The sequence below is a fragment of the Phyllobates terribilis genome, unplaced genomic scaffold (assembly GCF_046119375.1).
Source record: "Phyllobates terribilis strain yellow unplaced genomic scaffold, ASM4611937v1 Scaffold_9__5_contigs__length_417890890, whole genome shotgun sequence".
Lineage (NCBI taxonomy): Eukaryota > Metazoa > Chordata > Amphibia > Anura > Dendrobatidae > Phyllobates > Phyllobates terribilis.
Genome location: NW_027362769.1, coordinates 168,473,438 through 168,494,444, shown reverse-complemented (window position 1 = coordinate 168,494,444; position 21,007 = coordinate 168,473,438). Strand labels below are relative to the sequence as shown.

At 50.7% G+C, this 21,007-nt stretch overlaps 1 protein-coding gene across 3 annotated transcripts in view; it reads right to left on the bottom strand.

Moving 5' to 3' along the window:
- Positions 1-13,977, bottom strand: part of STK11IP (serine/threonine kinase 11 interacting protein) — a 39,948-nt gene extending 25,971 nt beyond the window's left edge. Inside the window, exons 1-16 of one of the 3 annotated variants that reach the window (XM_073647296.1) lie at positions 13,921-13,977; positions 12,556-12,628; positions 11,229-11,428; positions 10,933-11,007; positions 10,367-10,462; positions 8,889-8,996; positions 6,701-6,772; positions 6,495-6,624; positions 6,308-6,411; positions 5,355-5,441; positions 5,231-5,272; positions 4,709-4,852; positions 1,992-2,061; positions 1,002-1,391; positions 617-813; positions 215-325 (exon numbers count right to left, since the gene is read on the bottom strand). In XM_073647296.1, coding sequence (XP_073503397.1) covers positions 215-325; positions 617-813; positions 1,002-1,391; positions 1,992-2,061; positions 4,709-4,852; positions 5,231-5,272; positions 5,355-5,441; positions 6,308-6,411; positions 6,495-6,624; positions 6,701-6,772; positions 8,889-8,996; positions 10,367-10,462; positions 10,933-11,007; positions 11,229-11,428; positions 12,556-12,616 — 1,887 coding nt within the window. In that variant the 5' untranslated portion in view covers positions 12,617-12,628; positions 13,921-13,977. Of the gene's footprint in view, positions 1-214; positions 326-616; positions 814-1,001; positions 1,392-1,991; positions 2,062-4,708; positions 4,853-5,230; positions 5,273-5,354; positions 5,442-6,307; positions 6,412-6,494; positions 6,625-6,700; positions 6,773-8,888; positions 8,997-10,366; positions 10,463-10,932; positions 11,008-11,228; positions 11,429-12,555; positions 12,629-13,798 lie in introns of all 3 variants that reach the window. The other 2 variants (XM_073647295.1, XM_073647297.1) reach the window with 2 other exon arrangements.
- Positions 13,978-21,007: the final 7,030 nt, after the last annotated feature.

The following is a 21,007-nucleotide window of genomic DNA, read 5'->3' as shown; positions in this document are numbered from 1 at the left end:
AATGTGTGAACGTGGCCTTAAAAAGGGGTATTCCAGTCTACAGAAAACTGGACATGTGCCCCTTTATTAACAGTGTCTGCTCGCTGCCACCACTAGGGAGCGTCTGTATACACCACTATATGGATTCTATTGACCTGGGCAGACGCGGCATAAAGATCGCCCCCTGGTGGTTAGCCAGGAATTAGGAAATCCCAGCTGTGTTTCCCCTTCTCACCGTTATGGAGATGTCTCGTGTATTGTCCAGCACTACGTAGCTCACACACTGATCGTCTTCACATATGGAGTGGAAGCTCAGCGTCAGTAACGGCAGCTCCTGCTCTTCCCCCTGTATAAAAACAGATCACAGACATTCACCTTTATATAAATCGCCTCCACGAAGGGGGGGGCGACTCGGGGCTCTCCTCCACAAAAGGGGGAGTGGGGGGCTCTCCCCCACATGCCATCCTGCAAGTTGCTGCGCTCACCAGGTCCCCATAGGAGGCTCTGGAGGCAGGTTCCCTCCTTCTGGAGGAGCTACATCTGCATGCATCTCCCCATTCAGCATTCCCCGCAGGACTCTTATCTCCGCTCGATCTCCTCCGCCAGGGTCAGTGCCCCCCGTGCACCATGTACTCACGTTCCAGGCCCACGGTGTGGTTGTCGTCGTGATGTCCCGCAGGCAGCGCAGCTCTCTCCTGACCAGCACCCGGCCGCGCTGCAGATCGATTTCTAGGAGACACTGTCGTGTCACGCGAAGGAAGACCCACGGCCAGTCTGGGTCACGTGGCTGCCCATCCGCCAAAGGGCACACAGTCACCGGGGAGCACAGGGCATCTGGGGGAAATTAGAATACGTGACAAAAATCCAGCACCTATTAGCAAGAAAAGCCAGAACCCCCTTGCCCGGTGGCAAAAAAATTCCAAACCCCACCCTTTGGCGAAAAGTTTCAACCCTCCCCCATTGGTCCTGGTGGGAGTCCTAGATGTCGGCATTTGTCAGTTCTGCCGGACCCCATGTCTCACCTTCTATAACGTCCTCCTCTTCCTCCTGCTTCGTGCTGGACTCCTCCTGCGTCCGCCATAGTCCATCCTCCAGAGCATCCTCGATCCTTTCTATTAACCTATCGGCGTCCTCCGTGGCGGCGTCCCCTGGGCTGGGCGGCTTATCCGGGCTGGGGGTGGAGGTCTCAGGGGATGTGTTGTCTGCTACGATGGATGTTTGCAGGATGGTGGGAGAGGTCAGGGCCAGATTGAAAAGGGGAGAGCGTCTGACGGGGCCAGGACTGTCACTAGTGGGGTCGTCTTTCCTGAGCTCGTCCTCCAGGTGCGGTCGGTACTGCAGCCAGTCCACGCCGAACTGCTCCCGAAAACTGTCCGTGCGCTCAATGTCCTTCTGGTGCTGCAGGACGGAAGCTGGAACGGGAGACAAAGACTATAGTCATCAAATGACATGGATGTCAGGGAAAAAAAAAAGTCAAAACAACTGCACCATCAGGACACAATCTATGAACGGAAACAAGTGGCCATGTCTTTGTAATCCAGGACAACCAACCCCTTAAAACAAGCCTTGGACATAAAACAGCACTGACGTTTCCAACAGACGTGCCCACCGGCGCCGCTCATCTCTGGGAGAACAAACGATGGCATCAATATAAACTACAGCTCAACAAAAAAAAACAAACAAGCACACCAACCCTAAAAAGTTACAGTTCTTTGAAAATATCAACAAAACTAAACTTTTCTTTTAATACACTCCTAAAAAAATGTCACCATTTAGAAAAAAAATTTAAAAAATGCTGCAATTGTCCTGAGCTGGAGAATCTTGCTGCTAGGTCATATTTACTGCATTTTTTTTTGCAATTATTCATCCCTTTTTCAGCACATTACATGGCAAAGCGAATGATGTCATTCGAAACTATAGCAAAATAAGACAAGTCCTCGTACGGCTGTCGATGGAAAACTAAAAAGATAAAAAAAAGCCACCAGAGGGCAGACTCTGTGGGTGGCACTGACCGGCCGGTTGGCTCCGCTGTTCACATTCGCTGTCGCTCCGCTCAGAGATGCTCGCTCTGCGGACTTTAACCTGTGAAATCCAAGGCGGAAAAAAAAGTGATTATATATATATATATATATATATATATATATATATATATATATATATATATATATATATATATATATATATATATATATATATATGCCAAAGTTAGTGTAAATAAACATAAATAAAGTTATAAGCAACAGTAAATTCTGTAAAACAAAAAAGTTCATTTTCCTGCGCTGACAATGAGTCGGCTGCCCGCATGTTTTTTTGTTTTGAGCCAGCAGTGACCACTGCAGCCAATCAGTTTAGTGGGTTTTTTTTTAACCCCTTACTGTTCATGTACAGCAGCCGTGCGCTATCACTTTATGTAGCGTAGCTCAGGAGCTCTGGAGAGTAACTAATGCTGAGCCGGCTGCCATCACATCTGCCTAAGGGGAAAAAAAAAACTAAATAAAAAAGGGAAACTATATACCGGTATTTTTCGGACTATAAGTCTATGTGCCCAAGATGTAGAAATGCTCCGGATTTTTCCTGAGTGTTTCTGCATCTCCCCTGGCAGAAAAAACGCATGCGGATTGTACATGCGGATTGTACATGCGTTTTTCCTGCCAGGGACATGCGGATGTGAAGCGTTCTTCACATGCGATTTTGCATGCGGTTGTCAATCGCTTTCCAAGAGATTTTAGCATCACTTGGAAAGTGCTTGACAACTTGGTCACACAATATAAATCCATGCAAACAGCAAATGCAGCATCAATAGTAAAAAAAAAAAAAAAAAAAAAAAAAAGGAATAAAAATAAAAAAATAAACATTATAGCGGTGGAGGAGCGGGGCACAGGAGGCAGCAGCCGCCTGCTGCAGCCTACACTGTGCCCGCTACTAAAGAAAATGAATATTCACTGCTTCCCACGCCCATGGGTGTCATGAATATTCATGAACTTTAATAGCGGGCACACTAACCGCTGAGTGCAGCAGGAGCCGCGCTGTGGGTACAGCATGCGCGCTATTAGGGAGAATGAATGGTCACTGCTGCCCACGCACACAGTCCTGGCGCGGGGAGCAGTGACTATTCCAGGACATAGTGAGATCCCTGGCGGCAGCAGAGCGGGACGCAGCGCTGGAGGAGAGAGGAGGGGAGTATATTTGTGAAGGGGAACAGTGGCTGCCAAGCATACCAGGATGAGGGGGGGCATACATACAGGGATGAAGGGTGCCATACATATTAGGAAAAGGGATGAGGGTGCCATACATACCAGGATGGGGGGGGGGGGACATTACCCTTATAACAGTGTCAGCAGCAGACCCCCTCCCCTTAACAGGGCATCATGACCACATTTTCTGCTTACATTTTTTTCTATTTTCCTCCTCTAAAACCTTAGGTGCGTCTTATGGTCCGAAAAATACGGTATAATTTTGTTTGTTTGTTCTTAACATATTTGGTATAGTCTAGTGCAAAATTGCCCAAACTGATAAAGAAATTATTGCCCCAAACTGAAAAATCAAAAAACACAAAATGGTTTAATTGGCGTTTTAAAAACTGCAAAAAAAAAAAATCTTAAATGTTCCACAATACTAATACAAAATATCAGGTCGGCACGCAAAAAACCAAGCCATAGCACAGCTCCTTCGACAGAAAAATAAACTTACAAGTCTCAGATTTTAATTTAATTTATTTTTTATTGTTTTTACAGAATTATTTTTAAAGTTTTTTAAAAAAATATGTCCAAAGTTCGGTATCTCTTTAATCGTACTGACTTGGAGAATCACGTTGCTGGGTCATATTTACCAAAAAATAAACAGTATATAAAAAAACAAAACAAAACAAAAAAAAAACATCCGCCCAAAAAAAGTGCAATTTTACCATTTCACTTGGAGTTATTTTCCAGTACATTATACAGTAAAGAGAACGGCATCATTAAAAACTAAAACTCGTCCAATATGAAACAAACCATTGTATGGTTGGGGGGGGATGGGAAAATAAAAAAAAAAAATAAATAAAAAAAAGTTGGAAAAAACTAAAGCAGTCATGTCCCCAGAAAGGAGCGGGCTCATTGCCGGAGCCTGTGCCAAAGGAAGAGACACGACATGTGCCGGACATGTCGGAAAGGGGAATTCACAGACAGATATTGATTGATGGATAGAGCGTGTAAAAACAAACAATTTTGCAATTTACTGCATATTAAAATTTGTAGCCGTTCTTGAGAGATTAACATTTTTTCTTTTGTTGACAGTTCATTGCCTGAGAGACCGACCACCGCTGCTGTCTAGTTTGTAAGCGCTGCGCTGAAGCTGTCCAGGATTAGGAGGTAACGGCGTGCTCCAGCGATCCTGGCCGGCTTCAAAACAGATCTTACAAGCTTAATGGAAAAAAAAATTGTGACCACTGTGCATATTCTATTGTCTGGCAGCGGCGGTCGGTCTCCAAGGCAACGAGCTGTAAACAAAATAATATAGTTATCTCAAGAACGGCTGCAGATATTAATATGCAGTAAATTGCAAAATTGCTTGTATTTAGCAGCTCTATCCATCCATGAAGGAATTAACCCTTTAGGTGTTGTTGTTTTTTAACCTATTTTCCGTGCATAGACAGCGGCACATTGTGAAAATGCTCCTGAGCACACAGCCGGGTGCACACCCCGATAATGACCTGTGACCCTGTGCATTACATATAAGTGTGTGCGCCCACCTTGGACTTCTTGCGTGGGATGCGCTTCTTGGCGGCCTTCTCCGGAGCGGAGCAGCTGTCCGTCAGATCTCCGGTGCAGGAACTTTCTGTTGCTGAATTACACGGCTGAGGAAGGACGAGCCTCTCTCTGAACACGCGTGTCGTCTGTCGGGGGGACAAGATAGTCATGTAAAAGGTTAAAGGGGGTCTCTTCCAAAATGATAAATAATGTTAAAGCGGGAGATCCAGCAGCCTCTGCTGGGTGACGTCACCGACCACCACTGACATGACTGCTGTGGCCACCCCTGAGCAGGATGCACAGGCAAATATGCCTCCCCTCTGAAACATCTAGCATTTGGATGGAGAAGCCCTTTAAATCTCAATATTTTACATCCACACGAATACAGGGCCGATTATTGTGCTTACATAATGAAAAGTAATACAAACAAGCAGTGCTACAGTGCAAAGCATGGAGGGCAGACCAGCATTGTGAATCACTGATCAGCTAAGCTCCATATATCAAAGAAACAAAGTTGATCTCACCATTGTCTCCAGTACGGACAGCGGCATCCCATCGAGTAAAACCTGACAACGAGAAAGAGGTGATGAGTGTAAAACCTACGGGGCGTCATGTGAGAAAACAGACGTCTCCTGAGCCATCGCTCACCTTGTCCGAGGCTTTAGGTGACAGGTACTGGGCTGCGAACACCCGATAGTCCTTATTAAAACACAAGGGATTCCCCTTCAGGAACAGCTGTGAATACAGACACCAATGAGACTATGGAATGTCCCTATAAATGACAGAATTCTGTCTGCAGCCACCACTAGGGGGAGCTTCCTGTATACAGAGATACATGATAAGATTCTGTCTGCAGCCACCACTAGGGGGAGCTCCCTGTATACAGAGATACATGATAAGATTCTGTCTGCAGCCACCACTAGGGGGAGCTCCCTGTATACAGAGTTATGCCACCCCTATGGTAAGTAGTCAGCACATGGTTTCTATAGCTCCCTTTAACCCCTTCTTATCCTATGTTGCTCGTTCACCATGGGGATTGTATGAGCTCACGATCTGGTTGTTGCAGGTTTACTATAGGTTTGGGTTCAGCCAATTAACCCTTTAGGTGCTTGTGACGCCTAACAGGGAACAGATGGAGAGTTAAATACACCCGATTTTGCGGCTTTTTCCCAGTTTTGCTTTGCGTTGCTCCATTACAGGGATATTCACATTTCTTTCTTTTGGAGTGCAGTATGTGAAATCTCTGCTGGGCGTTTTTTTCCTTGTCTTTGGGGGCACACGGTTTCACCCCGAACCCCCAGACGCTGCCAATCCCAGCTTGGCCGTGTCTGAGACTGATAAATTAGAAGCCAAGATGTGGAGCAATGCTGCAAATAGTCTTCATAATAAATCTACCGTTTTGTGTTTACAGCTCCTCTGCCGATTTATGTATCTCCATGTTTAGAATCAAATCCTGCCTGGTGTAATCCGGCAGATAATATGCCGGTGCCTCAGTATAGGTAAGACATCGCTGCGATCAGTTTGTATCACCAGTGGTAGCAGGAGAATGACCCTTTCCGTTTACAATATGGCGGCACATGGCGCCAATAAGCGGATATTACCGTCCTGAGGTTTTTCAGCTGAGCCAGTCCTGTGAGTTGCGAGTGCTCCGCCAGAAGGTTGTAGGACAGGTCCAGGTGCTGCAGGTTGCGCAGATGTTCCAGTCCTAGAAAAAAAAAAAAAAAAACAATTAGAAAACTGGTTCTGCTGTAGAACCGCGCAGTATGGCGGCCGCACGCATGCACTGACCGCTGGTGCTGGACAGCAGGTTGTGCTGCAGGATGAGGGTGTGGAGCTGCGCAGAGGACGAGGCGCTCAGCTCCGGGACGGACGGCAGAGCGTTGTAGCTGAGGTTCAAGATCTGGAGCTCCGAGAGAACCTGAAAAGGAGAACAGTGAGCGGCGAGCAAGATGGCGGCTGACCCCCCGATGGTACAAGAAGGTAAGAGGTCACACCTTCAAGTAGGAGCCGCAGTCTTTGAGGAAATTATGGCTCAGGTCCAGGACCCTCAGACTGTTCAATAATTCCTGGAGTAAAGAAAAAGACATCAAACAACAAGTGTCTGACAGCCACCACTAGGGGGAGCTCCTTGTATACAGAGATACATGATAAGATTCTGTCTGCAGCCAACACTAGAGGGAGATCCCAGTATATAGAGATAAATGATAAGATCCTGTGTGCAGCCAACACTAGGGGGAGCTCCCTGTATATAGCGATATCCGGCTGCGTGCCCACTATGCGTTTTTCAAGCGTCTTTGCTGCGGAATTTCTGCAGCGAAAACGCTTAAAAAACGCTTGGTAATACGTGCCCCATGGACCCCAATGATAAACCGCATGTGCTGTGCACATGATGCAGAAATTTCTGCTGCGGATTATCATTGCGGAAAAATCTGCAGCATGTCCATTAATTTTGCGGAAGCGCAGCGTAATCGTTGCCATTGACTTGCATTGAATCGCATGATATCCGCATGACTACAAGTGCACATGCGTATATTAAGCGATTCAATGTGCGGATGGTACCCGGGTCTGGAGAAGAGGAGACTCTCCTCCAGACCCGGGTATCATAGTACCTGTAGTTGAAAAAGAATTAAAAAAAAAAAAAAAAAACACATTATACTTACCTTCTGATGGCCCCCAGTCTCCTGTACGGTGCGTCCGGTGTCTTAAGCGGCTCGCGGTGGTGTAAAAGGACCTTCCATGACGCCATTTTGTCATGTGACGGGTCACGCGACCGCCGACGTTAGCGGTCGCGTGACCCGTCACATGACTAAATGACGTCATGCCGAAGTCAGCGGTCGTGTGACCTGTCACATGACTAAATGACGTCATGGAAGGTCCTTTTACACCACCGGACGCACCGTACAGGAGACTGGGGGCCATTAGAAGGTGGGTATAATGGTTGTTTTAGGTTTTATTTATTTTTTTATTGATGCTGCATTTGCAGCATTGTAACTTGGTCCCACTATATAAATCCATGCTGTTTGCTGTTTGCTTGGATTTATATAGTGTGACCAAGTTGTCAAGCACTTTTCCAAGTGATGCTAAAATCGCTTGGAAAGTCTCGACACCCGCATGCGGAAATGCTGCAAAAACGCTTCTACCTGGCAGGAAAAACGCATGTACAATCCGCATGTGTTTTTCCTGCCAGGGAGAAGTGGGAAAAATCTGGAGCATTTCTGCATCGTGGGCACTAGGCCTCACAGTTAAATGTAGTTTTTTTGCTTGTTCGGTTTTTTTTTTTTTTTTTTGCTTCTCTTTCCCCAGAAGCCAGAACTTTTTTAGATTTTTCCCGTACCCCAAGCCAGACGAGGGCTCTTTATGCGACAAGCTGTCACCATTCATTTTATCATTCTAATGTGCTGTAAACCTTCTAAATAAAGTTTGTTTTGTGACGCCATCTTCTGAGAGCCGTCACTTTAACGATGGAGCTGAGCGAGGGCTCGTGTTCGGTGCCCTGAGCTGGAGCTTTTAGTTATACCACATTTTTATAACTAATTATTGTAGTTTCTGGTGCCGCGACCAAACAAAAAAAAAAAAAAAAGAAAGTCAATTTTGGAGTTCTGATTTTTATGGCATTTACCGTTAAACGTTAAATATTTTTATCTATTGATAGATGGACTTCCACAGACGTTTAAATCTAATGTTTATTTCTTGTAGTTCTTTATTTTTTAAAAGGGATAGAGATTAAAAAAAAAAAAAAAGTACATATTTTTTAATAACTTTATTTTTTTTTTTTTACTTTATTTTTTTTGAGCCTGTGATCTGTTTGATCGCTCACACTAAGAACTATTGCAGCAGGTACGTAAATAGGAGGTCTCCTATGAAACCCGGCCACTTTCTGCAGGCCCAGGGCACCCGAATACATCTCACAGCTGAGGGTTTGTTACAATTGTTTCCAGTATTAGTTACAACATACAATAATGAAACTGCAACAATCTGCAAGATACCATGGGATTATCAGGAGGAGGTGTGACACGATCTCTCATCCGACCGCACACATAGGTCTCCCCACACATGGAGGCTCCGCCGGGGGTAACACCCAATACTACCCGATTCTGCTCCCAGAGAACGGCGACCCATCTGTGTGACCGTAGGTGGTCCGACAGCACAGACACCCCCCATATACACCCCCGGGGCGCTCACCAGGGACTGGTCCAAACTGTGGATCCTGTTGTGGCTGAAATCCAGAGTGTGAAGCTCCAACCACGGCAAAGCGGAGCTCAGATCCCCGCCGCAGAGAGAGATCACCTCCTGCCGGGAGAGAAGGAGTCCGAAATATGGAGAGAAGCAGCAGATCACAAGTCCGAATTATTGAATATAGGTTTCTCCATTCATTGACAGAAAAGAGTGAGAAATTGAAACACTAATTATTAGTAAAAAACATAGCACAGCTCGTCCTCCACCTCTGCGAATGTCACCTGTTTGTATATTGTGCGTCCTCCACCTCTGCAGATGTCACCTGTTTGTATATTGTGCGTCCTCCACATCTGCAGATGTCACCTGCCTGTATATCGAGCGTCCTCCACCTCTGCAGATGTCACCTGCCTGTATACTGTGCGTCCTCCACCTCTGCAGATGTCACCTGCCTGTATATTGTGCCTCCTCCACATCTGCAGATGTCACCTGCCTGTATATTGTGCCTCCTCCACATCTGCAGATGTCACCTGCCTGTATATTGTGCCTCCTCCACATCTGCAGATGTCACCTGCCTGTATATTGTGCCTCCTCCACATCTGCAGATGTCACCTGCCTGTATATTGTGCCTCCTCCACATCTGCAGATGTCACCTGCCTGTATATTGTGCCTCCTCCACATCTGCAGATGTCACCTGCCTGTATATCGAGCGTCCTCCACCTCTGCAGATGTCACCTGCCTGTATACTGTGCGTCCTCCACCTCTGCAGATGTCACCTGCCTGTATATTGGGCGTCCTCCACCTCTGCAGACGTCACCTGCCTGTATACTGTGCGTCCTCCACCTCTGCAGACGTCACCTGCCTGTATACTGTGCGTCCTCCACCTCTGCAGATGTCACCTGCCTGTATATTGTGCCTCCTCCACCTCTGCAGACGTCACCTGCCTGTATACTGTGCGTCCTCCACCTCTGCAGACGTCACCTGCCTGTATACTGTGCGTCCTCCACCTCTGCAGATGTCACCTGCCTGTATATTGGGCGTCCTCCACCTCTGCAGATGTCACCTGCCTGTATATTGTGCGTCCTCCACCTCTGCAGACGTCACCTGCCTGTATACTGTGCGTCCTCCACCTCTGCAGACGTCACCTGCCTGTATACTGTGCGTCCTCCACCTCTGCAGATGTCACCTGCCTGTATATTGGGCGTCCTCCACCTCTGCAGATGTCACCTGCCTGTATATTGTGCGTCCTCCACCTCTGCAGACGTCACCTGCCTGTATACTGTGCGTCCTCCACATCTGCAGATGTCACCTGCCTGTATACTGTGCGTCCTCCACCTCTGCAATGTCACCTGCCTGTATACTGTGCGTCCTCCACTTCTGCAGATGTCACCTGCCTGTATATTGGGCGTCCTCCACCTCTGCAGATGTCACCTGCCTGTATATTGTGCGTCCCCTCCTATTTGTACAGTATATTATTCCCCACTCACCTCCAAGCTGGAGACACAGTGAGAGCAGATGAGAATCTCCAGCTGTGAATAGACCCCTCGGAGGCCGCGCAGGCAGTGCGGGGGGAGGCATCGCAACTGCGAGAAGTAAAGAAAAAATATCAATGCAAAAAGGGTCAAACACTGATATTAGACCCGTACACAGAAAGCTTGTGAGCTCCACCTAGTGGTGACTGCAGGGAACATCCATGCGGGGGAATATGTGGAGGTCCGGGTCCGAAAAACAGAACCCCGACTGCTATACAGAAATCTATGGGCACAAGCAGCTACGAGGCGGACATTTACATCCAACGTGCGCATGAGTTTGGAACTGGGGAAGGGGGAGGGGGGAGTGGTACCGTGATGCAGAATCTGCACTATATAAAATGATAAGTAAAATGTCTCTAAGTGAGCAACACTAAGACCAGACAAGTGCTGGATTATCAGACATTCCAGACCACTGGACATTAGGCTGTGCAGCCTCATTCGTCTATACTGCTCATGACACCGCCATCAGGCTGTGATGAGATATTACACCATAGTCTTACATCTCTGACTATAATTCTCACCTCCAAATATCTTAACGACTTAAAGGGAAAAATATTCACATCACACGGGAGACGACAGTCCGGAGGGTGAACAATCTGCAAAAATAAGAGACCAACATGAAAGTGACGATTCCGGAAAATGCACCTCGTCCCCCCTCCCCCAGTGATATCTCCCCCTCCCCCACTGATATCTCACAGCGTCAGGTCTGCAGCGGCCACAAGTTGTGACATTATCACACAGCGATTGTGCAATCAGTGAAGTAATAACCGGCATTTAGTGATGTTCATGGGGAGAAGGAAATCATGGAGGAACCAACCGTCAGGGAAGGACTTTTCTGTAACACATCGAGCAGGAACTGGGCCTGCAGGACGGGGATGTTGTCGGTTGGGTGAGCGGGAAGCGCCTGGAACCCAATTCCCGGTCCACGAGGAAACAGCTGTTCATACAGGCGAGTGACGAGTTGTAGGCACGGGGTGAAGAGAGACAGGACATGGCTGCCGTCCAGCACGGTGTCCCCTGGAAAAAACATGAGGACATTACTGACTGATGCACAGGAACCAAGTGTATTCTGACAGAGCCACCTACCATGGACTGACTCCAGCAGCACACCCCACCCAGGGACCCCCAGAGACACCAAGCATGGAGACTTTGGACACAATCTTCACTCCCACAGCCCACCACATCCGGGAACCTCCTTCACCCTGCATGGAGACACTATCTGGCCCCCCAAAGCCAATCCCATCCGTGGAAACCCAAAGCAACCCTGAATAGAGATCACCAGCACCACTCCAAGTGCTGCAGTCCATCCCACCCAGGGACCTCCAGAGCCACCAATCATGGAGACTCTGGACACCATCCGGACACCCGAGACACCTTGCATAGAGACCTCCAGAGCTGAGCCCTGCGCACCTGGGGACCTCCCTACTTGAGCACCTAGAGCACCACATCTCTGACACCAAAAAAAAAATAAAAATATATAGTCACCCCAGAGGGGACCCCCATGCCACTTCAACCCCTTGAGTCCTTGCCACCTAGAGACCCCCCTAGAGTCAGCTTTGAATGAGCACCTACAGATCAGCTCCACCTGGCCCCCAGAATACACCTCTTCAGAGCACCCCCAGAGTCTATCCTGCCTGCAGCACTCCACCTGGACACCTTCATTCACATAGTCCTTTAGAGCCCAGGGACCCTCCAGTGCACCCCACAGCCATCCTATCTGCAGAAATGAGCAGCACTTGTTTCCTGGGGACTCTGAGCACCAGCAGCACCCTGACCCCTGGAGTCCACCCCACCCATACCCCAACTTGTGCCAAAGGGGAACCCCAACGTTCTCCTTGCCCACAGACCCAAGCATGAGACCCCGGGCCTATGGCCCACAGCCAACCCCTCAAGAACCTTTAAAATCAACCCTGCTTGAGCACCAGAACCATCCAGCCCCAATATACCAACTCATCCAGAGACCCCCAGAGACCACCCTGCCAGCTTCCCTCCAAATGTCCCCATTCTCCTGTAGATTCCACCCCACCAAAAACTCACAGTATCTGCAGCATGAGCATGGCTCCCCCATCTGGACTCACACCAGAGCCTGCACCACGTCCCGCACCATTGCCCGAGGCGCACTCCACTCCGGTATATGCACCTACCATGGTCCTGCAGTAGCTGAGCGATGCTGTGCACCATGGACTCCGGAGTCTCCGTCTGCATGTACCTGAAAAACTGGGATTAAAAATTGTGCTTTGTGTGAAAAATAAAGAAAAGAAATGGTCTGCTGAGTTCGCAGAGAAAGCGCCATGTCCCCAAATACAGCAACATCCGACTCCTGCGTGCCACTCGGGGGTATGCAAGGATTAACCCCCTTAACAAGCCCCCTGAGCAGCGTGGACTAAACGTACGTCACAGTGATTGTGCACAGGAGCTGCTACCACAACCTGGATCAGAGAAGCCTCCATCTCCGCTACTAATCAAATGGGACGTGGAAATTTGCTTTAATCTCCCTTCCAAAAAAACAAAATAACTAAAAGGTGAATAAAAAAAATAAAATTATACAATGACAAGATGCCAGTGAAAAGTGTTCCTTCTGGATGAGCAGGATTACTCCCAACGGTCCATAGTATAAGGAATAATTTACCAATCACTGGGGGTCTGACTGCAATCCTGAGAAAGGGGCTCTGGACCAGGGTCAGCGGGACCATGTTGTGCGGCCTCCGCTCCATTCATTGTCTATGTACTCGGCAGTCCCATAGACAATGAATGGTACGAGGTCCCGCATGCTCCTGAGCGCCTTTCTTGGGATCCCATTGGTTGGACCCTGCATAGATCAGTAACTTAACCCCTTCCCTCCTATAGATAACTCAATATCTTAAGAAAAATCCTTTTACTGCAACAAATTTAAAGAAGTTTCCTGAGTTATTTTGGTGCTGGAAAAGCAAAAGAAGCGATTCCCATCTCTATAATCCCTCTCACGCCGCACAGTGATGTCCCATATACCCCACATGACCCCTGCAGCCAATCCCTGGCTTTAGCAGCATACAGCAGAAGACCAGTGATTGGCTGCAGCGGTCCTGAAAGGCATATTACATGACGACATTGTGCAGAACTGAACACTGCGGGATTAAATGGGTGAGAATCACTTTGTTTTGGACATTTCACCCCCAGTCCCGGCTTTGCTAGGTCTTTCGCTCTCAGAAAGCTTCCACCTCCGCCTGCGGTCAGTGAAGAGGAAAATAAACCTGAAAACTTCTCCCACGTGCAGATCTGCTACAATCGCGTCCGGATTCCTGACTGATACAGTGTAACAAGAGGCGAATCTCATCGCAGTCAGATCTGCGTCACAGCACAGACATCGGACACTTTCACTTTCCACAGGGACCCCTATATACCGCTCACCTCCCCCGGGGCCGCTCGTCGCCTTCAGTCCAGTGCTCGGTCACCTGCAGCTTCCTGGCCACATCCGCCCCCAATATCCCCCCGCCGTCTCCTTCCCTCTGTCCAGCAGCCGCAGCGCTGACCTGCACTTCCGGCCTCTGCTCTCGCCTATGGGGCTGAAGCCGAGCTCCGTACACCCGCCGCCGCCCACCATCATAGAGGAAGGGAGCGGAAGTACAGCGCGACCTCCTGTCTCCTGATATCTACCATAGAGTTGGCGGACGAAAAGCCAAACAGTACACGCGCCTCACAGACATCATAGAGAAGCCAGGGAAGAGAAAGAGCGTCCAGTATCTTGGTCCATCTCCTGCTTTTTTTTAACCAGAGAGCTGCGTAAATGAAATCAGCCAACACCTCCCAGACATCATAGAGAGGAAGGAAGCCAGAACTGCCCTCTTATCCCTTCCTCTGTTCGTTACCATAGAGGTTTTTTGTAGGACGCTTTGTCTTTTTGGATGACAAGATTCATTTTTGCCCCATAAAGCGCTGAAAGAAAACCAGGACAAGAATTCTAGCTTGAAATTAAAAAAAAAATAAATTTTTTTTTAGGTTTTATTTTTCCAGCGTTCATTGTGCGGTAGGAAAGACGACTGGTAACAGGATCCTCCAGATCAGCTCCATCACAGCGCCAGCACAGAGCCACAACAGCGCCACCATAGCGTCATCACAGCAGCCATCACAGCCCCGCCACAGCGCCACCACAGCACCATCACAGCGCCATCATAGCCCCGCCACAGCACCATCACAGCGCCATCATAGCCCCGCCACAGCGTCATCACAGCACCATCACAGCAGCCATCATAGCGTCATCACAGCAGCCATCACAGCCCCGCCACAGCGCCATCATAGCCCCACCATAGCGTCATCACAGCAGCCATCATAGCCCCGCCACAGCGCCACCACAGCACCATCACAGCAGCCATCATAGCCCCGCCACAGCGCCACCATAGCGTCATCACAGCAGCCATCACAGCGCCACCATAGCGTCATCACAGCAGCCATCACAGCGCCACCATAGCGTCATCACAGCAGCCATCACAGCGCCACCATAGCGTCATCACAGCAGCCATCACAGCGCCACCATAGCGTCATCACAGCAGCCATCACAGCCCCGCCACAGCAGCCAGCACAGCGCCACCATAGCGTCATCACAGCAGCCATCACAGCGCCATCACAGCCCCGCCACAGCAGCCAGCACAGCGCCACCATAGCGTCATCACAGCAGCCATCACAGCGCCACCATAGCGTCATCACAACAGCCATCACAGCGCCACCATAGCGTCATCACAGCAGCCATCACAGCAGCCATCACAGCAGCCATCATAGCGTCATCACAGCGCCACCATAGCGTCATCACAGCAGCCATCACAGCGCCATCACAGCCCCGCCACAGCAGCCAGCACAGCGCCACCATAGCGTCATCACAGCAGCCATCACAGCGCCATCACAGCCCCGCCACAGCAGCCAGCACAGCGCCACCATAGCGTCATCACAGCAGCCATCACAGCGCCATCACAGCCCCGCCACAGCAGCCAGCACAGCGCCACCATAGCGTCATCACAGCAGCCATCACAGCAGCCATCACAGCAGCCATCATAGCGTCATCACAGCGCCACCATAGCGTCATCACAGCAGCCATCACAGCGCCACCATAGCGTCATCACAGCGGCCATCACAGCGCCATCACAGCAGCCATCACAGCCCCGCCAGAGCGCCACCATAGCGTCATCACAGCAGCCATCACAGCACCACCACAGCACCATCACAGCAGCCATCACAGCAGCCATCACAGCAGCCATCACAGCCCCGCCAGAGCGTCATCACAGCAGCCATCACAGCACCACCACAGCACCATCACAGCAGCCATCACAGCAGCCATCACAGCCCCGCCAGAGCGCCACCATAGCGTCATCACAGCAGCCATCACAGCAGCCATCACAGCAGCCATCACAGCAGCCACCATAGCGTCATCACAGCAGCCATCACAGCAGCCATCACAGCAGCCATCACAGCAGCCATCACATTTGTGGAGTTTTTATATTTTTTATTACTTAAAAAAAATTCCAAACTTAATAAAAAATGTTTGTTTGGGTCGCCATAACTTTTTCTCTCCTGTGGAGGGCGCTGTGAGCACTGGTTTTCTACTCACGGAGCTGTAGTTTCTATTGATATCAATGTGGGGCAGATGCAACGTTCTGTTCACTTTAATACATTTTGTGCAATGGAAATAATGGAATTTAGATTTTTTTTTCTCTTTACTGTATAAGGCGGCACGGTGGCTCAGTGGACACCACTGCACTATATTTAGGGCAGCGCGGCGGCTCAGCGGTTAGCACTGTACCATACATATGGTTGCACGTGGCTCAGCGATTAGCACTGTACCATACATATGGTTGCACGTGGCTCAGTGGTTAGCACTGTACCATACATATGGTTGCATGTGGCTCAGCGATTAGCACTGTACCATACATATGGTTGCACGTGGCTCAGTGGTTAGCACTGTACCATACATATGGTTGCACGTGGCTCAGTGGTTAGCACTGCAGCACTGGGGTCCTGGGTTCAAATCCCACCCAGGGCAACAACATCTGCAAGGAGTTTGTATGTTCTCCCCATGTTTGCGTAGGTTTCCTCCAGGTTCTCCGGTTTCCTCCTACATTCCAAAGACTGATAGAGAATGTAGATTGTGAGCCCCAATAGGGACAGTGCCGATATGATCTGTGAAGCGCTGTGGAATTAATGGCGCTATATAAGTGAGGAAAATAAGTACAACGTTATCTAAATATTTTCATAGGTCAAACTTCTACTTCCTGTCAGACACCAGATATGTTTAGATGTTATTTATTTTGAAAGACAATTATTCAAACTTTTTTTTTTCTTGTTTTAATTTTTCAGCCTTCTTAGAGGGATCTGGAATCGTTCGCTCTATACACTGCAATACCCCAATATTCTTACAATACATAAAAGAAATTATGATCTCCAAATATGGATGCCGGCATGTATTTACAGAGCGCTGATCATCATAATCTTATGAAACGCCTCCAGTGAAGACCACCAAGGGCACCACCTGTCTAGGACCCCCTGAAAATTAGCTGCCAGCAGCTGCAGGGTTAAGAACCTACCATAGCTGTAGAGAAAGCCCTGGACCGCGCATCCAAAACATATACATTAATCTATTGGCGTCTAAGCAAAAATTTACAAAAGTGAGATTCTTCCATTTCATAGTGAACCTCTCAGTGAGTCCCTGGTCTTAAAGGTGCAGCGCCGTGTGCCAACCACCTCCATAGTGCTCCAGCAGAGAGGGCGACCCGGTGCCCCACAGCACCTATGATTCAAGGTTCCCCATGACTCCAGGCCACAGCACCATCACCAAGTCAAAGGAGCTAAAAAATAAAACTCACCTTCCACATGTTCTCAGACTCTCAGCAATAGGCGGCCCTCGTCTTCCAGTCTCCTGCTAATTAAAAAGCCTGGGCCAAATGGGAGGAGCGCAGGTCCAGGCAAAACCCAAAAAAAGGAAAGAGACCATGGCTTACAAATACTGAATGTGTGAACGTTGCCTAAGAGTGCAGCACCGCGCGCCAACAACCACCTCAGCAATGGTGCCGCAATATATCACTGTATACTTTTTGGATGTGCGTCCATGTCTTTCCCTACAGCTTTGGTGTGTTGCTGTCCTCTCTTCTTGGAGCAGCGCTCCTCCCATTTGGCACAGGCGTTTGTAATTAGCAGGAGAATGCAAGAGGGATTACACCCATTTCTGGTCTCAGTTCACAGTCAGAGAACAAGTGGAAGGTGAGATTTTTTAGCTCCTCTCACTTGGTGCTGTGTGGCGGCCATTGTTGCTGTGGCCTGGAGCCAGGGGATTTAGCCTTGCAGCATGGGGGCTGTGTGGCATCGGGTCGCCCACCCTACTGGCGCACTATCACAGGTGCTGTTGTTAGCGCCGCACCTATTAAGATCAGGGACCCGCTGAGAGGTTCCCCGTGACGTGGCAGCGGCTTCATACAGTCCGATCAGAATGTCAAACTTAACAACCTCATGTTTAGTTTTGTTAATTTTTACTGAGCTGCAATAGATCAATGTACAAGTTGTGAGTCTGCTCTCCAGGCTTTCTCTACAGCTGTGTTATATACTATGGTTAGGAACCTCCTGGGGGACTAACGGTCCCCCCCGATGCCGCATGCCTCCGGTCCCCCGCCCCGATGCCGCATGCCTCCGGTCCCCCCCCCCCCGATGCCGCATGCCTCCGGTCCCCCCCCCTGATGCCGCATGCCTCCGGTCCCCCCCCCCCGATGCCGCATGCCTCCGGTCCCCCCCCCGATGCCGCATGCCTCCGCCCCCCCCCCGATGCCGCATGCCTCCGGTCCCCCCCCCCGATGCCGCATGCCTCCGGTCCCCCCCCCGATGCCGCATGCCTCCGGTCCCCCCCCCCGATGCCGCATGCCTCCGGTCCCCCCCCCGATGCCGCATGCCTCCGGTCCCCCCCCCGATGCCGCATGCCTCCGGTCCCCCCCCCGATGCCGCATGCCTCCGGTCCCCCCCCCGATGCCGCATGCCTCCGGTCCCCCCCCCGATGCCGCATGCCTCCGCCCCCCCCCGATGCCGCATGCCTCCGCCCCCCCCCCCCCGATGCCGCATGCCTCCGGCCCCCCCCCCCCCGATGCCGCATGCCTCCGGCCCCCCCCCGATGCCGCATGCCTCCGGTCCGTCCCCCCCGATGCCGCATGCCTCCGGTCCGTCCCCCCCCCATGCCGCATGCCTCCGGTCCGTCCCCCCCCATGCCGCATGCCTCCGGTCCGTCCCCCCCGATGCCGCATGCCTCCGGTCCGTCCCCCCCGATGCCGCATGCCTCCGGTCCGTCCCCCCCGATGCCGCATGCCTCCGGTCCGTCCCCCCCGATGCCGCATGCCTCCGGTCCGTCCCCCCCGATGCCGCATGCCTCCGGTCCGTCCCCCCCGATGCCGCATGCCTCCGGTCCGTCCCCCCCGATGCCGCATGCCTCCGGTCCGTCCCCCCCGATGCCGCATGCCTCCGGTCCGTCCCCCCCGATGCCGCATGCCTCCGGTCCGTCCCCCCCGATGCCGCATGCCTCCGGTCCGTCCCCCCCGATGCCGCATGCCTCCGGTCCGTCCCCCCCGATGCCGCATGCCTCCGGTCCGTCCCCCCCGATGCCGCATGCCTCCGGTCCGTCCCCCCCGATGCCGCATGCCTCCGGTCCGTCCCCCCCCGATGCCGCATGCCTCCGGTCCGTCCCCCCCCGATGCCGCATGCCTCCGGTCCGTCCCCCCCCGATGCCGCATGCCTCCGGTCCGTCCCCCCCCGATGCCGCATGCCTCCGGTCCGTCCCCCCCCGATGCCGCATGCCTCCGGTCCGTCCCCCCCCGATGCCGCATGCCTCCGGTCCCCCCCCCCCCGATGCCGCATGCCTCCGGTCCTGTCCCCCCCGATGCCGCATGCCTCCGGTCGCCCCCCCCCCCCCCGATGCCGCATGCCTCCGGTCGTCCTCCCCCCCCCCCCCCGATGCCGCATGCCTCCGGTCGTCGTCGTCCCCCCCCCGATGCCGCATGCCTCCGGTCGCCCCCCCCCCCCCGATGCCGCATGCCTCCGGTCCTGTCCCCCCCGATGCCGCATGCCTCCGGTCCCGCATGCCTGATGCCTCCGGTCCCGTATATCAGACCTTGTTTCCATCTGTTGCAGGAATTAGTATTTGACACCATTGACCGTATGTTCCACCTCAGCGTAGACGGACATGAGAGCCGTGCATAGTTCAGCTTATATACTCTGCTCCTACCTATATGAATGAATATATGAGCCTGTACTATAACATCAGGGTGCATAAACCTCATCCACTGTCCATGGTGCTCAGTCCAGGTCCTCTGACACAGTCTAAGGCGCCTTCTCCCAGGAAGCTAATAAGAACTATATAACTGAAGAAAAAGTAGTAGACCGTTTTTTTTTTTTTGTGGAGGACGTCAGACAATCTGTCCAGTGAGCAGAGGATAGAAAATCTCCAGATTAATAGACATGTGATTCCAGGGGTCACTGGGAGGTTTGTTAGTGCAGCATTGGGGGTCTGAACCACTCCTCCATAACACAGACCTCAGGACACCGACATCTCCGCCTGTCCTGAGGCCCATAGGAGAAATATCAGTCTTGGCATGGAAGTTCTGGAAGTAGAGTAAGACATTGGTACCACCGGACCACCATCTCCTGGCAGAGACCTGTGTCTGACCACTGCAGAGGAGCGGTCATCATCACCAGGACAGACTGACAATGAGATGAGTTAATAAGGAGTGCAGAAAAGTGTCCGACTCCCTGCGATCACTAATGTTGCTGTGGATCACTCATGTCCAGTGCTGGGAACCTGCAGAGACATTAACATTCATAGGTGTGACTGACATTAGTATTAGGCCACGTCCCCACTATCAGTATTTGGTCAGTATTGTTTCTCAGGAGTGGGAACCAAAACCAGGAGTGGGTGATAAATGCAGAATTGGTGACTTGTTTCTATTATACCCTTTCTCTGATTGTTCCTCACCTGGTTTTGGCTCCCATTCCTGAAAAAAAATACTGACCGAATACTGATAGGGGGGCTGTGGCCTATGACTGAGATCTGCTGACTTGTAGGCTTCATGGCTGCAGCAACGTTGTGATAAATGCACTGATTGTCGTCGGCTGTTAACTGCTGCAGACGACCGTAAACCCTACTTTTGTCCAGGACTCCATCCAGTTCTTCATCTGCTGATGGCTCGTATGTAGGAACAAGTGCAGCTTAATTGATGGATCAGTGACATTGAGCAAAATTATTGTTCACCATTCGATGATCCGATACACAATAAATAATTATCATAAGGAGTCCGAAAGGTAAAGCAAACCTGAGAAGAAAGAATCAGAGATTCCTGCTGTGTGTCAGCCAGACCTAAAATATATCTATATGTGATCTACACTGCTCAAAAAAATAAAGGGAACACTTAACACAATGTAACTCCAAGTCCATAACACTTCTGTGAAATCATCGTGTCCAGTTATGAAGCAACACTGATTGTGAATCCATTCCACCTGCTGTTGTGCAAATGGAACAGACAACTGGTAGAAATGATCGGCAATTAGCAAGATGCCCCCTATAAAGGAGGGGTTCTGCAGGTGGTGACCACAGACCATTTCTCT